This window comes from Neolamprologus multifasciatus, chromosome 3, assembly GCF_963576455.1.
Source record: "Neolamprologus multifasciatus chromosome 3, fNeoMul1.2, whole genome shotgun sequence".
In the NCBI taxonomy this organism is placed as follows: domain Eukaryota; kingdom Metazoa; phylum Chordata; class Actinopteri; order Cichliformes; family Cichlidae; genus Neolamprologus; species Neolamprologus multifasciatus.
Genome location: NC_140441.1, coordinates 14,838,250 through 14,855,872, shown reverse-complemented (window position 1 = coordinate 14,855,872; position 17,623 = coordinate 14,838,250). Strand labels below are relative to the sequence as shown.

The window sequence follows — 17,623 nt, the reverse complement described above, 5'->3', positions numbered from 1 at the left end:
AATAATATCTATGTTCTTTACAGCTTCAAAAGCTGCAATAAAAGCTTGAATAAATTAATTATAAATGAGAATAAATTAAAATCTGAGTTCAGCTTTTCGCCCTTGTTACACTGAAGGAGTTTAACGTGTTGTGGAGTTTAAATTTGTGTGTACGACTGTTTTATCTGAGTTCGTTTGAATGTTGTTAATTTAATCTGATGTGTGTTGCATTCAACTCAAACACTCCTCCAACATTTATTAATACCTGTAAATCTGATTGTTTTTATAAACAACACGCTTAACAAAGATCATTAAGTTCTTAGTGTTTTCACATTTTTACCAGCTCAGGACAAAAAAAACAAACCAAGATCACTGGAAAATACATCTTTTACCCAGGATCAACTAATTCCCATGCAGTGTAGACAAAACAAATCTGCTGTACTAACCTTTGACCCTTTAGGGCCAGGTGTGCCAGCTTCTCCTTGTGAACCCTGCCACGTTTAAAAAAAACACACAGGTGAAGAGGATACTAACGCTTAGTACTTCAGACATGCACATAAAGTTGAAGAATATAAAACAAATCCTTTTTAAAAACTTTTTATGGGTTTAAAGAAAATGACGCATTTCTAAAAACACATTTCCTAAAGGAAACATCATCATCCTCTCTGACTCCTCCTGTGAGCGAGCTCCACTAAAATAACCAGGTTTTAATACGCTGCAACCGCCAAGAAGTGGAGAACGTGTTTATTTGAACTCTGTCGGTGACAGAGGATGAGTTTCACTTCTGGGGCATGTAATAGGATGTGAACCAGATCTCTGTGTCGTCTAAGTTTAGACTGGAGATTAAGCTACCTGCAGGGGCAGCACCAGACATAAACAAAGGCAACCTCATTTACACTGGGTTTACTTTACACGCACTCCAGGGAGAGCCATGGACCTATCACAGACTATAATGTTTTAGCCAGGTTTAACAAAAAGAGAACATGAAGTCTTGATTAAGCATCGCCTTATCTGATTTATGACTTTGCCGTGTGTGTTTGGATCGAAGAGGCTCTAGATGGCAGCAAAGCAACAGCTGAAAAGCTCCAAAGACTCCTCGCTTCAGCGACTTATTTCTTTAATAATTCATATTGTACGCACAGGCATGAATGCACACTTATGCCCTTCACTTGCTGACCTTTGGTCCAGCGGGTCCCGTCTCTCCTCGTTCCCCCTTCCCTGGTGGTCCGTGGTCACCTCTCTCACCCTATGCAAAGAGAAGGAGAAGGCGAGGTGAGTTACTATTGTTCTCCTGCAAAAAAAACAAAAACAAGGTGTCACGCAGAACTGCTGATCAAAGCTGAGTTCCCTCTTTAATGTCAGCACAAGGCCCGCGGTGCATCTTCTGAACATGAGGCGCGCCTTCGGTTCCCCTCATGTCATACATATTCAGCATGACTCCTCAGCCTTTTCATGAGCTCGCTTACTCAACATATTCAAACGGCGAAATGTAAATACTGATGCCGAGTCAGCACGAGGCAGACATGAGACGTGACAGGGCCGAGGAAATCGACAACAAAGAAGTGAAACCCTTTTCCTTAAAGTCGATGATTTAAATGCACGTTCTTAATTTTGAACTGTGCCTTTTTTTCTTATTTTGATCTGACTGAAAACAGCCAATAGAGGGAGACGTGGTAAAACTCGAGCTTCACAGTGTCTAATACTTCTTACTGATATTTAAAAACCAATTATTGGGACGCAATTATTATCCAGCAGCATCGATTCAGTAAGGATTTCATAATAAACGGTTACTGATATGTTATTATGTGTAGTGTGCAAAAAAAGCAAGTAAAACGCTGATTGTCTCAAATGGAATAAACATTAAGCCAAATTGTTTTTCGACAAAGCCATTTTTTTTAGCTTCTCTCTGCCTGGCATTTGATTAAGCAGCAGAAATATGCCAGAGGACAGCGAAACGCTAATATATCTCAGTTATCTGCGCACTGCAAACAGCCCGATGCAAAAGGACATGAGCACGAGCAATAATTCTTGCATGTCTGGATTATCACCGCTGGCTCCGCAGTGTGATAATGTCAGGACTCAAAGGTAGCGGCAGAGGATTATCTCATTCTGACCACTTCCAAGTGACATTTTGAAGCAACAGAGGTTTAATCGGCTTGAGGGGACGCGATAATGAAGGGTAATGAGAACAGAAACTCAAAGGAATCGCGCTGATAGGATGTGATAACCATCAGTCAAAGTGTTTGCGTCTCATCATTACCAGCTCGTAATATTCACCGTCTCACTCGGAGCAGAAAATACCTCCCACGCTGTGATAAACAACATCACAGTGACGAGCTGAAGTCACCCACCTTAGTTCCTGGGAGTCCTGGAAGCCCAGGCTCACCCTGGGGACCGAGAAACCCGGGCTCACCCTGCGCAAAAAAAACAAAAACAAAAACACAACCACGAGCAGCTATTATTAATTTTTCCACTGGGCGTCTCTCATGTAGCGCTGCTAATGAGCACTAAACACACACACACAAGATGCATGAGCAAACACATTTATAATGACAGGCGTGCACTTACTGCTCGCACACTTGCACACGCACACAAGCACGCACTCATGCATAAATCACACTCACAGACACACATTATCAGTGGCTGGTTAATTTATCCCCTGGTTCCTCATATATTAACGAGTCTCTCCCTCTTATGAATCCTAATAGACGTTACGACTGACCTTGTTAGGAACTCATCGGGGCACGCAGAAGCGTTCTGATTAAGAGGGTCTGCGCCGCTCACGGAGACGCTTGCAATTTTCCTGCATTTGCACTTTCACGGATAAGGAGCGAGGGTCCAGCATGAAGTGCGACACTGGGTTTGATTTACATTACATTTGATTGGGAAATTACTTAACCAGAATGTATTATTACACCATCTGCAACCTGGAGAACATCAGGCACTCTGGAAGCCCTCAGAGAGGCAATGGACATTTGGCTTTCAAACCTTTAAACTTTGATTGGATAAACAGCAAAGAATGCAGAGAGCAGAACAAAGTGCAAGGCCGAGTGCTACGTTAGCAAAATAATTTTGTTAGAATCCATCAAGCATACAGGCCTCTTAAGTCAAAACAGGAGTATATAAAGTGTAAAATGAAAGGGCCTTTTTTTAACAAGCCCAGCACGTTCCAAGCATATGAAAAGAAAAGAACAAAACGGGCATAACAAGCACCATCATCTCCATGCCTGTGTGAGCATTCCTTACATTCAACAGTTATATTTTAAGCTTAATGGTCCTCAAGTGCATTGATTTGGCTGCTTTTCTGTAACATGCACCATTTGTGCATTTCGATTCGCCATCTGCTCTCGATACGGGGAAAACAGTAGCTTGAAAAACCCCGGAATAATCAAATAAAAGTTAAACTTCCTCTTTTTAACGAGCAGCACTTTTGACACATTGAGCCTCCTGATTGCCACCGTCAGGAAGTCGACTGAAATGTCTGCCTGCTAAGCAGCATTCAATCATTAATTCATGGACCTCCGTGTTATTCACGAATCCTAATGAGACAGTTTTCCTGCTGAACGCTGGCATGTTTAGATCAAAAGCTCAGACTGTTTGGTTTTGTCATTTCGCCTAAACTCCTCACTTTCGCTTCGCAGCAGCTACCGCGCTGCTAAGCTGAAGCGCGAATCCCCACAAAGCAGGAGAAGCGAGATCGGACCACGACGGCGTGACAGCAGGCCAGATGTGTACTCTACCACAGATGGACCGAAGCTGACGGACAGGGACAACACTGATGGGAGGGTGGATGAAAACAGCGAAGCATTTACCTTTATCCCTGGTAGTCCAGGCAGCCCTGGAAGTCCTGGCTCTCCCTACACAAGAAGAGTGTGACATGTTACAGCCAAGCCAAGCTAAGCTGAGTCAAGCCTCATTTGGGTTTGAAAAGCTCTACGCTTTATTTTCTATTTGTGTTTTCCTCTGTCTATCAAGCTGTCGTGGTTCTGAAAAGCGGCCCGCTGTCCAGAAATTGTATTTTCACCGTCATTCGCTTGTGGTAAGCATCAGCAGAAGGTACTTGCACATGCACTTTCAGACCAACTCATGCAGCCGTGGCTTGACAGCACGATTAGTACTTGTTATAAAACTCAACCCTTCAAAAAGTGCAACTGAGTTTCATTTCTAGGATTTTATTGGTTTGGGCAGGTGTGAAGTGTTCGGGGTTTCTGGAAGGAAAAATTATCTGATACTTTGGGTTGAAGTTGCAAAAGCTGTTTGCGAAAGCTGCCACGGCTTCAAGGTCCTCCGAGTTTGGCAGCGTAGGAAGAGTTGGCGTATTTTTCTATTATCAAGGTTGGGTGATTGTCAAGCTGAGAACGCAGTCATTTGATTCGACTGTGGAAAACTCAAGAGGTCTTTGAGACTTTCAAAATAAAAATTTCTGACTTAACGGGAAAATTATAACCACTAGATTTATGGCATATGAAAAGAAATGATTAGCGCCGCTCAAGAATAATGAATCGTAATGGCACTCGGGGGATCAGAGAGGAGGCTGTAAACTGCGATTGCTGTTAATGAAAGCATTATAAAAAATTAAGTCCTTCTTGTTGACAGCTGAATAAATGAGTGCCACCCAATGGTGATGTTAAATGGGAAACAACAACTCAATCTTGTGACATTATTATGTGAAAAAACCCAATTTTTTTAAGTGTGTCAGCACAAGCAGGATGTAAAACGAACAATATGATTAAGCATTAAAAGTTAGTTAGGCCACAATTTTACTTAGCAGCAAAGCAGGAAATGAGAGGCACTTGCTAAAAAAACAACCTTTCTGTCGCCTGGAACTAGTTTGTCTAAACAGATAAAAGAGACTGAGAGTGTAATTTACATGAGGCATTGGTGCAATGTCAGCAGAAGTCTGGTCAAAGGCCGGACAATGGCTCAGTTCTCTTATTCGTCGTGACTGTTTATTAGTTTCTCAACAAAAGCTGTTTCTTCAGCAACATTCTCCTGGCTGCCATTGTTGCCTCGGAAAGTATGTCAAACACTACAACAAACAACGGTCGGGAACAGAGGTTGTAGCGGCGAATATCGCTTGAACAATAAAAACTGAAACAGCAGAATAGGGTGACCTTGTGGTTGGAGCTAAGGGAAATGCACGCAGAAACATGGAAACAAGAAAAAGGAGCCAAAAAAAGAGAAAAATGCAGAAGATTAGTATATCCAGAGGTGTTAGTATGAAACTGGAGACCCTACACTGGCTCTAAACAAGAATCAAGCTGAATTAAAGTGAACTGAAGGTCAATTTGCATTCTTAATGCCATTTAAACAGTAACGTTGGGCTGAGTTTTGAATGAGCATGTCCATATTTGAGCTTTTCTAATTTGCAAAAGTTTAGATGTGTACAGGCACAATGAGGAAAAATAAATAGACTTTCATATACACTCAGGTTTCCTAAAACTATTCACTGGTCGAATTATATTTTGAGTAAAATATGTCGGTATGTTTAAAACCATACTACTGTGACTGTTACATGCAATTATGTCCTACTTTCTTTATGCTGTGTTTTAAAAAGACATGAGGTGTAGCAAAGTGTAGTCATTACCTTTAGTCCACTTCTTCCAGGCTCTCCAGGTTCACCCTGTAATACATGTAAAGAGTTTTCTATTTAACCGTTGTGACCGATTTCAAAATACCACCAAGTATCTGTACTTCTGTTCTGCATGTATTAACAGAAAGTCCTTTATAAGTTCTTAATCTTAGTAGTTAGTTTCAATTGGTAACAGAAAAAGAGACCTGATCGAAGTATGTATAGCTATCTGAAGGCTATCTTATTTTCTTTCATGTTGACTACACTTACCTATTCCTGTTCATTCATGTTCTAGAGTAACACTGTAGCTCATTATTGTGTCATTGCTTTACTAATGGAAGTCCATTTTTTCCTCATTGAATCCAATTAAAATGAATGAAAGTAGCACAGACTAGCACTCATCTGGTAAGTAAACTATACTGCTCAAAAAGATTAACAGAATCTCAGTGAGAAGGGCGCCGGTTTAGCTCACTGTGTTGAGCAGGTGCCCATATGCCCTTTGGCTCAGAGCAGCCAACCCGCGGCCCTTTGTCGCATGTTCCCCCCCCCCCCCCCCCCCTCTCGCCTTTTGCATTCCTGTCAATTCTTCAATCTGAGAAAATCTAATTTTCTCATTGAAACAAACATAATGTCCCAGAGATGTTCTGTTTGATTTAGCTGAGGTAAGTGTGGGAGCCAGTGAAGTCCTTCATCTTCCAGGAACTGCCTGTGAAATCTCACCACTTGAGGCGGGCATTGTTGTGCACCGGGAGGAACCTGGGCCCACCTGCACCAGCACTGGTTCAGAAAATCGAACCAAGGATTTCTTCCTGATACCTAATGAAGGTCAGAGTGTTGTTGGCTAGACTGCACAGCTCTGTATGCCTCTCCATTGATATGCTTCCTCAGACCATCACTGATCCACCACTAAACCTGTCATGCTGAACGATGTTTCAGGCACTACTAGAGGACGTCGGGCCTTCAGGCCAGCCTCATGAAGGCTGTTTCTGATTGTTTGGTCAGAGACATTTACACCAGTGGTCTGCTAGAGGTCATTTTGTAGGTCTGGCAGTCCTTATATAGTGCTAATCCTGTTCCTCCTTGTACAAAGGAGGAGATACTGGTCCTGATAATGGGTTAAGAACCATTTACAGCCCTATCCTGCTCTCCTAGACTAACTGCATGTCTCCTGAAATCTCCTCCATGCTCTTGATATGGTGCTGGGAGACACAGCAAACTTCCATACATATCAATAGCACATATCAATATGCTATCCTGGAGGAACTGGACTATCTGTGTAACGTCTGTAGGGTCCAGGTATCGCCCTCACGCTACCAGCAGCGATATTGACACAAAATGCAAAACTAATGGGAAAACAGTCAGAAAACTGTCAGCGGCCTCTATCTGTAAAACCTGTTTCCTGTCTCGTTGTTGCCCCTGTAGTGCACCTGTTGTTAATGTCATTAACACCAAAGCAGCTGAAACTGATTAACAACCCCCACTGTTACTTAACGGACCAGATCAGTATCCAACAAGTTAAACTCACTTGATGCTTTACCGCTTTTTTTTTAGCGTAGTTTAGTTAACATTAGCTAATAAACTAGCACTCCAGCCAGTTATGCTAATATATTGAGTTCAGAAGCCAAAAAGCCAAGCTGGTAAAGGCTAAAATGCCAGATGTTAATGCTCCAAAGGATAGTTAACAAACCCAGGAACATCTGTCCTTTTTCTGCTGTCTATAGTCAACCCTATTTATAAACTACCTGTAGCTTTGCACACACAGTCACAACTTGTATCTTAATGAATTACATTTTTCCATTTAAAAATCTTAAATCAAGGACAATGACAGTGGTCTGTGAAACAAAAAGCTTTAGCTCAGCTCTCACCTTGATGCCTGCTGCAGAGGAGCCTGCATCTCCCTAAGAAAGAGTCACAGAAGAAAAGTCAGACAGACACAAAAGGCAAAACAAAAAGTGACAGAGACTGTTAAAATAGTCGATGGGCTTGTCTGTGAGGAGTCAACATTTTTGTGCAATTACATTTACAAAATGCTGACTTATAGAAAAGAAACCCATTTACCGAACAATGCGGAGCATAATTTCACAACTGCTGCATTTGACTGGATAAAGCTGGGTGAAAACACAATTTGAAGAGCAGATTGTTTGCTATTCTAAACAGAGAATGTACCTTTTCACAAAAGCTGGAGACAGCATTTTTATGACTACGGTGCTGGGAATCGTTTCAGTTTTACCCTGCAGCTGGGCAGGGGTGATGACATGCAGGGTGAAATCTAACACTATATACAATAAGAAGAAATCCACAGCAGTATAGGAGGTGAAGGTGTTTAAGAAGGCACGCTAACAGGAACCACTGAAAGCTTTGTTCATTGCTTCTCCTTAGATATGGCACAGAACTAGAAGGAGACAGAGCTACTTATATCACATTTTTCCAGCAAAGCTGTCCAGACACCAAGAAACCAGACCCTTTTTTTCTATGCACTGCATCACTACTGCAGTGTACAGTAAAAACAGACATAAAACAAGGGGCCAATAAGTCTAATTACGGGTGGTTGGTGGGAAAAAGGAGTGGGGAGGAGGAGGCTGGGTCTTTAGCTCTGGTGTGGACTCTGTGGTTTCACTACACATACGCCTCGCGCTCAGAAGTTGCTGAAGGAATGCCTCTCGCCCTCAGCTTTTTATGGGAGTCATTATGATGCATAGCACACAAGGCAATGTTTAATTGTGGCTTTTTTTTTTTGCACACAATAAACTGCGTTACTGTTTACAGCTGGGTTTCGCTGCATACTCAGGGGTGCTTCTATCCCAATCTTAAAAATTCATCATTCCACTTTTTAATATATATAAGTGGACATTTTCACAAGTTCTTTTATATTTTATTGGGGTACAAGATCTAAATGGATGAAGTTTTACAGCTCACTGCATAGAATAAAGAAAAAAAGCTCCTTCATATTATTACAATTCATGGGAGACAAAAGAAAGGCTTTTAAATCATTTTACACAGTTAAATAGAAATATTTCTGGCCAAATACTTAGGAGACAACATGGATTTATTTAATCTTAAAACATATATAAATATATGTATAGTAAAGAAGGAGACAGGGGCCCATTTTCCTGACTTTCTTGTGTCTTCATTGAATATAAATCAGAGCTGGTTCACACCTGCTGCTTTCAGCAGGGGTAAAGGTGTCACGTTTGTGCTTAACTGTTACAATTTTAGCAATAAAAACAACAACAACAAAATTACAGTGTGACGCTCATGATCAGTGGGCTATACGCAAGCATAATTAACCGTTTCCACATAATTAATCACAGCAGGATCGTAATGTGCTCGTACTGCGGAGAAATAAAACGTTGCATAATAGATTGTAAAGTTCGGCCGTGTGAAGCAAAGCCCTGAAAACAAGGAGGATGCTGCAAAAGCGATCGAGCCTTCATTCCTCGGCTGCTGAGGCAAGAAGCTCGCTGGCGTGACCGATCTAACACAAGTGACACCGAGCTCTAGAAGCCGAACGAGAGCCCCGACCAAGAGAGAGTTTAATCTCTTCCAAATGTAGGAGTATGAGATGGAAAAAGCGGCGGAGCTGGGAGGTGTGCTGAGGTGTGGCGCAGAGTGCTGACACGTCCCAACTGGGCCAATTACCACGGTGAGGCTACAGCGTGCGATTTAGCCGCAGAGCAGACTAAGATGGAGAGCCGTCACCGCAACTCCACTTCATCACAGGCACCCAGACCTGTCGCTGCCCGTTGGCATTTGGAGATAATAGCATGAAGGGCGCAAAATGTATGCCTAGTAAATCATGCCATTTTCCGGCTGTTTGCTTGGGGAATGAGATGAGCGCAGAATTAATCGCTGAGCAATGAAGGCATGGCTGAATTGTGACAAATTAATACCACCGCAGTCATCAAAATATGACTCTTACTCCACATTACAGCCATTAGCAGTGATGACCAAACTCAGCGGGCCCCGGCGAAATATTACCCCCTGTCCCTGAGTTAAGATATATGTAAGGCAATGCAAATTGTGATTGGCTCCCAGGGCAGAGAGGCCTTGCCAGTATTTGAAATGCTGCCAGTTCACAACAGCTTGGACCGGATCTTAGGATTCAAAAATTATACCAACCGCTGTGCCAGACTGGCCAGAGCCAAGCACTCAAAGCCTGGAACTTCCCAAAACAAAATCAAAAGTTTGATTTGGTGTATTTAAAAAAAAAAAAAAACAACTTTAAAGAATTTTTCAATTTGTGAGGTCCAACTTTTTCAGCAAGAAGAGTCACAGTTAATTTCACACCTACTTAAATACTTAGGCTGAATGCATCAGAAGGAAATGGTTTAGAACTAAAGCTTTTAACTGTGGTAATGATTTGTTTTAAATGAGGCCAAAAATGGACATGCAGGGGCTGTTAGAAACATTTCTCTCTACGCTTAATGATGGCTTACGGACGCAACAGAGCAGGTAATGTGTTATATAAATGTATACTAAACAGTGAGTGAACATAAGTGAGTATAATTACACAGCTGCTTTTCTTATGTACAATTAACATACCTATTACCTACTACTTTTCCCCTGCTACATTTAGCTCATGACTTATGATCACACGTTTTAGTATGATTATGCTTCCCTCCATATTGCATTTTGCAGTATTAGATACTTTTTATAATTTGCTATTCGTATATATGAGGCTAGTGACAGAGATTGGTAACTCCTGGTCACTAAAGAAAAGTGTGCATTCCCTGAAGAACTGCTGAGTGGTTGATGACTGTCCGGTATTTAAATTAAAGTCCCACACATGCAGGCCAAAAGAGAAGCTGGTGACCCCCTTACAACCTCCGGTTGCTAGGGAAAAATGTGTATTCCCCAACCAGTTGCCATGTGGTTGCACTAGGTTGCTTTTAGTACTAGATAAAATTGGTTGCATAGAGGGAAACGGTCCTGTAATGAAAACCTTCTTGCGACTGCCTTGTTTGCACGTATGACGGTCGTGATTGCTCATAGCTCGGGCAAACTTTAACTGCTATGGTAACTTGACTACGAGTTTGACTACAATTTTTACTAGTTTGATTACAGTTTGATTGGAGGCAAACTGGTATCTATATGAAATCTATGGGCAATCTGCTAGCAACCAAGGCAGCCGCAAGGAGATTTTTGGTGGAGCACCTCCAGCAACCGATTTTTATCCTGCCACACGTAGAAACCTGCACTTGCCAACCGGTCAGGGATTACCTGGGGTTGCCACTCCCTGACAACTCTAGGTGAGAATAATATGCAATCCCCAGTCAGTTCCCATGTGGTTGATCTAAGTCGCTGCCAGTCGCTAAATAAAATTGATTGCATAGAGATATGTGGTTCTGCATTGAAGACCTTCTAGCGATTGCTTTGGATGATGCTCTACACCCAGCAACCTATAGCAACTACTCTCCAACATTTTAGTGAACATACTCCTTTCCATGGCGGTTGTCAGCAGGTAGTTGTAGCAAATTATTTATTTACAGCAATGTTTTCAATAAACACCTGGAAAACAAGGTATATTTCTATGGAATTCAATTAAATTATCTGCACATGAGCTTATACAAACAAGAAACTAAACTCAAGACTACTTGGAGCTGTTGGAGTCCTCAGCATGTCAGCTTTTTAACCTGCTCTTAAGAGCGAGTGAGCATGTCAGTCAGAGTATATCTGCCCTGTCATTTAGTCTCTTTCACACTTCACAGGTCCCCCACAGTCAAAACAATCTCCCTTTGTATCATGCAAAGCACAGCCAGACTGCTTACACCACCAGTTCTCTCCCCCCATCTCTCTGCACTCCCCGAGGTCTCTCTTCTCACCATACCGAAGCTTTCGCTGCTTCACCTTTCACCTCACATTACCACACTTTCCCCGCAGTGCGCGCTGTGCATTGTTAACTTTGGCATCTTCGGCATGGACGACTAAAGATGCCCTCCTTCCCTCCCATGTCCCTCTGTTTTCTGGTTTCATCTTCCTCCCGTGAAGCAACAACACGATCATAAAAGAGAAAGTGATCAGATGCAAAACTCTGATGACAGTGGGCTCTGCTTGGCAACACGTTCCCTTCACTTGCACTGAAAATCAATCAGCCCTCGGTGTGCCTGACATCTGGTAAACTCATCTGGATGTCTATTGGTTCGAATTCCTCTCGCCATATGTTGTGCGCTACGTTAAACAAAACACTCATTTTTACGTCCTGATGCTGACAGTCTGAGATGAGGTAATCCACATCCATCGTAAACATGGCAGAAATCATAATTATTTGTAGTCTGCCTTTCGCTGATGAAACGCATCAGTGTGCACCCGAATGAATGGCAGGTGATCGTCTACAGAAGTCTGAATTCCCGCGGTCATTCGATTCATCTTCCTCTTCTTCACTCCTGAAGCAAAAATCCATCATCTTCTCTCCTTTTATTGCACCAAGGTAAACTAGATCAAAGCAGCACTTGAGCTGCAAAGTTTTATCGCCCTCCTCTTTTCCTTTTTGTTCACTCATTTTCCACAGATGATATCCTGCATCTGTTCCTCCAATGGTGTCCTTTCTTGGCTGCCGAGTTTTAAAAACCACAGTGCCCATAAAATGAGAAGTTATCAAAGTTTTTCTGCACCGAACAGCAATAAATTGGCAGTGACATTTTCAGTACATGGCTTCTGGTCTGCTGCCGGTTTATCGGTTACATTTTGTTTTTATACCTAACTCTGTATAAGCACCTCTGGCGTATAATACATCACAGCATTTTGCCCTCAGATACTGCTTTTCAGCTTCTTTGGCAACTCCAAGGAGAATCTTTATTGTTTCCCTCTAGTGTGAGAAGCTAAATCAACATTTTTCCCCCCAAAAAATAGCTCATTTCTATCCATAATTGATTTGTTTCTGAAATGTTTTACAACTTATGAAGAAGTCCAAAATTTTGCCCAGAGGTCATCCAATACAAATGAGCCTGTGACCTATTTTCATAAATGCTCCTTAAAGAAAATAATAAGAGCAAAGGCAGCATGGCAAACATAATGTGTTTCTGGATATGATGTCAGTGTGCTAATACAAAGCAAAGAAACTCTTCCCGAAAACAAAAGCTTTTTGGACAGAAACATGAATCTATTAGTTTAGTTCTGAACAATCTGCCCAGCAGAGCTTCGCTCTGCCTTTTGTTGGATATGAATCTCAACTTGACAAGCTGTCTTGAAGATAAATGGTACCAAATTAATGCAGAAACCATCCGACCAGAAAATGTAGCATCAGCATAGCATAGCAATTAAGTCCACATTAAATACAAAGGACACATCAAGTGCCAGGATGACTGCTTATGTGCAGCCTTGACTACAGTACAACTGATGACCCTTGACCCCAGCTGTTTCTACTGAACATTACACTTTAACTTTTTTTTACTGTTTTCTGGCCACCGACAGCCTCTCTGTTGGTTCCCTGTGCAGCGTCCAAGACATAAACAAAAGAGAACAAAAACTCAGAGGATTTCACATACCTTCTCTCCAGGTTCACCTTTCGGTCCCTCCTCACCCAAATCACCCTGCAATGACATCACAGAAACCTGTTCAGTCTCTTGAACGCAGGAATGAGTCAGCGCTGACAGTACATGACATGAAACATGATTGCTTAAACAAGCTTAGCACACAGTAGGACACGCTTCTTCTTCTGTGATTGCACTGGAGCAAAGCTGCTGCCTTATCTTCACTTTGATCACTTAGCCGTCAAATGAAGTTCAAATATAAATGTAATATTTAGGTGATGCCCTGTCACGAAGCTCCTAAGCTCACTGCATTGAGAGCTGTGATGAACTTCACTTCTTAACTCCCAACTTTTGCAATATTAGCTGTACGGCCGGGATCAAATGCCATAGCTCGTCCCATCCACGATATGACTCGGCTTGACTGGTAGTTTTCTTTATAAGGAGAATGTCTTGTTGTTGGAATAACCTTCAAATGAGTAAGTCTGGTGAGCCAGCTTTTTTTCTACACCCCCACGAGGCTGTCATGTCTCAAATGCACACTCTACACGCATTCCCAGGCTCTCAGTTGTACTTTGTTTTTCCTGTTAAATAGCAACAGTTAGCATACGATACCAGGCTGGTAAATCTATCTGCTCAGCATCAGCATGTCAGCACGCTGGTTAGAACTTAACTCAAAGCACACAGACTCACAGACTCTGTAAAATGTTGCTACACTCTTGTTTTATCGGTGGATTTCGTATCACAGCACGGCTATAAATCCCGACTGTGTAAATGTAGTGAAACATGACATGTTTCATCAAATAAAATTAAATGGGGAAACACAATCATTTGCAATCATGAGTGTCTTTGTAAGTTATCCCTGTTGTGATGTCAAAATATATACATATATTTAAAAAACTGCAACAAGCTTTCTACTTTTCCTTTTTGTTAGAAGCCTTTTTTCTTTTTTAATTAGCTTGCTGACTAATTAATGAGGAAAAACAAGTGTTTAATGTTAACATGTCTGACTCCTCTGAAAATAAAACCTCAGAGTACTTTGAGCCAAGCTGCCTGGCAGGGAAAGGGTCATTTCACTTTTAATAAATCCCCATAATTTTATATTAAGATTAGACCGCGAATCAAACAACGCCTTGCAGTTCCAAGGATATGAAATCAAAGGGTGTCTCATTGTGTTACGCTATTAAAAAATAAAAAAAAGAAACTTCAAGAAAACGAGATTATTTTAACAGCTTCAATGCTTCAAACTGCTGTTTATTTTTCCATCTAGGAATTTATCATAAGTTGAATCGACAAAGCCAAAAAGTGCAGTTTTTGCTAGCAGCGCTGGCCTGCCACATGGCATCTCTTCCAAACCCGAAGGTCAGGACCCCATTAGTGCTCTGACAAGTCTCAGGATGATTATATAACTGGAAATGATAAAAAAAAATTAAATCTGCAGAACAAATTGTTTATTTTGTCAGAATTTGCGTAATTAACTGGACGCGGTTTCCTCTTTACCCTCCTGCAACCTGATGAAATGATCTGAAAAAGGTGCATCCCTGGAAAACTGGTCACGATTTTTAAGACGTGGAAATTGTGGCAAAGCCAAGCGGCCAGGAGTCGACGAAGCACAGAACCAGGTTCATACTAACACGAACTGACACACTGGGTGCTCGTGTTCTCGTGTTAAGGCTAGAACATTTCTGCATATTAAAAAAAGAAATATTTGCACTTTGTGCATCGCGGTAAAGGATGCACACGATGCTGTGAACTGGGATTGCTAGGAGATGCTGTCACATCTTTACAGCAAGCCAGGTGTGTTAGTGACAGAGACACTGTCTCTGATTCGGCTCAGAACTGATCCAGCTGACAACGACTGCCCGAGGGCCAGTTTTGTGGTCGATGAAGCACACACGATAAGTCATCACTCAACTCTCCAGCCCGCTGCACTGTCATCCCGGTCAGTGTTTCACACTTCCCGCCCCGCTGCCGTCCAACAACAGCAAATAAGGGCACCATTACAATTACAGAACAGAGGGAATAAAGCTGCTGTTCCTCTGTGAAGCTGTTTTATGGGTCTGTTCTTAGGTTTACTTCACGGCCTGGAGTCGGTGAAGCTGGGTGCAGTTTTTGTGACTCACTTAATCACTGACTCACTGGTGGCTAAGTTACAGAAGGGAGGCAACTTTAAAAAAAAAACAAAAAAACTAGCTGGAGCTGAGAGATGTAAAGGCAGAGCTGCAGTCGTGGTGACGAGATAACAGACTGACGCTAGCAATAATGTCAGAAGATCCAAATTAGCGCCTTACCTTTTCACCTCGTTCTCCCATTTCACCCTGTTAGGAAGGAAAGCAGAGCAGCAGAGACAGAAAAATGAGGGTTCGGGTGGGTTATTGCACACAGGGTCAGATCGTATCTGGGGTTAAATTCATATTGATTATAAATGTTATGACTGCTTTTTTCCTCAGACAGACCCTGACATGAACTTAAATTTAAAATCGTTCTTGCATTATCATTGCAACATATTTTTATACCATGCATTAAAGTCGTCATGGACGATATATATTTTCTGTTACATCAAAGACGAACACATGTATGTGCATGTTTTTCAAAACCATTAAAAATGAAATCACAAAGGGACAAAACGGCTGATGGTCAAAAGGTAAGATGAAAAATGACTGAAAGGGGGAGATGCTTCTGTGAGAGGATAAGGGAAGTATTGCAAGTGACTTTAACCCTCTGGAGTCAAGGGACATCTCCAAATCACATGACTGAATTAAGATGACCCTGCAGGAAGACGCAGCCTCACCGAGTCTCTGTTTCAGTTTGTATTAAAAATGTGAACTATATCTTAACAGTGCAGCTACGTGGAAGGGTTCTGATGTGATAATGATAATGTTAAGCTATGTAAAATAATCCATATATCAGCAAAAGTGTTCACATTGAGTCTTATATTTTAGATCATCTCAACAGATATTTGGGATTCAGGTATTTGTTTTTGTTTGATATTGTAAAGTTTGCTGCTGCTCTCACAAAGTGCAGGGTGGGATAACATGACTTTGACCTCAGAGGGTTAATCCAAAAAAAAGGGGGAAAAAAGCGACTTTACAAGAATATGAGCACACAGAATATGTGTGCACCCCGACCTTGGCTCCTGGAACACCGTCCAGTCCTGGGATGCCAACATCCCCCTACGGACAGCACAAGATACACACAGTGACTGACTCAGTGTGCTGTGTAAGCAGTTCGACTAAAGATTCAAGGTCAGGAGATATGACCCCTACACTCCCCACCCCACAAAAAACAAGCAAAACAAAAGAAAATGCATATTTTTCTTCTTAAAATTGAGATAACAATTGCCTGAGACATAAGAGCGAGTGTATGGTGCAAAGGGCTTTTGCGGGATAGTCGGCAATGCAGCACGAGACAGGTGAGATACAGCTGCACTGACAGAACTGCTGTAAGGAGCGTAAATGTACAGCTACAGCACTATGAATTCTATGACATTCCCCAAAAGTTCACATGTATCAAATATTGAAACCACAAAGTGAATGTGAAAGACGAGAAGATAAACAAGCTGATTAAAAGCTTAATTATCTGGTTTGGTTCTGTGTATGTGCAGAAGAAGAAAAGCCAAGCCCGTCTGACGGATGCCAGTTCGCCGTTAGCCTCGATCCCTTGTCTCCGCGGCTCCCTAGCTGAGAAACCAACCTCTGTCCATCTGCTGCCAGAAACAATTAACCTCCTGACCTTTGCAAACATACCACGGCATTACCCTTTCAGAGGAGCAGTAGCTATTCCTCAGCCCAGACAGACAGCTTTAACCAGATGAAGCTGATTAATGTAGCCAGAGTGGAAAAATAACGCAGTGCATTACTTGGATTAAAATACATGTCACCGGGCAGCTCGGTACTGGCCATATTCGAAGGAAAATTGTGTTACTGGATGTCATTTTTCAATATCTTAATGCTATTTTCACTTTTCCCCAAAATGCTTTATGCTCATGGGAAACTCGGCGTGCCTGGGCGTGTCCCTGCAGCTACACACTCGTGGTGATATTCATCATAAATGCCGAAGGCTCGGATCATTCGTCAGCCGCATATGGGAGTCATTGACATAATAATGACACCCTATTGACATAATGATGATAGAGTCTGATTAGGAACTCCAAAGGTTGGCTTGATAAGGTGGCATTAGTGATTCTGCTGGGATATCCATGTCAAATCAATACCGTGTCTGTGCGAGTGGACCCGCCACTGCCGCCTGAGCAGCTTTAACTGCTTTTGAGTCAAACTTTCTGCAAGAGTGAGACTTACATACCATAACAGGTTCTGCTTCATGACTGCACTGCACAGCATTGGAGATCTATTTCATGGCTGCTACAAAACCTCACTCCTTTCATTTTGGAAAGAGAATTAAGCTTTCAGCCTCCACTGTAGCCAGAGTTAGCATGGATTTTACTTTAAAATGAAACTTCTTCACTCTGGTTCCTATTACAGCCATACGTGCCTCTCCTTTCTTTATAAGTGCATGTTTGAGATTAGAGCGATGCAACCCTCAAACTGTCTCCCCATTCATTCTCTTCACTTATACCATCGTTTGTTCTGGAATAAATATGCGTTAG

At 42.0% G+C, this 17,623-nt stretch overlaps 1 protein-coding gene across 1 annotated transcript in view; it reads right to left on the bottom strand.

The window, feature by feature from the left end:
- Positions 1 to 17,623, bottom strand: part of col25a1 (collagen type XXV alpha 1 chain) — a 159,093-nt gene that overhangs the window by 19,279 nt on the left and 122,191 nt on the right. The window contains exons 12-20 of the mRNA XM_085154860.1: positions 16,146 to 16,190; positions 15,309 to 15,335; positions 13,036 to 13,080; positions 7,417 to 7,449; positions 5,567 to 5,602; positions 3,792 to 3,836; positions 2,331 to 2,393; positions 1,157 to 1,225; positions 426 to 470 (exon numbers count right to left, since the gene is read on the bottom strand). Of these exons, the coding sequence (XP_085010986.1) occupies positions 426 to 470; positions 1,157 to 1,225; positions 2,331 to 2,393; positions 3,792 to 3,836; positions 5,567 to 5,602; positions 7,417 to 7,449; positions 13,036 to 13,080; positions 15,309 to 15,335; positions 16,146 to 16,190 (408 nt within the window). The remainder of the gene's footprint in view (positions 1 to 425; positions 471 to 1,156; positions 1,226 to 2,330; positions 2,394 to 3,791; positions 3,837 to 5,566; positions 5,603 to 7,416; positions 7,450 to 13,035; positions 13,081 to 15,308; positions 15,336 to 16,145; positions 16,191 to 17,623) is intronic.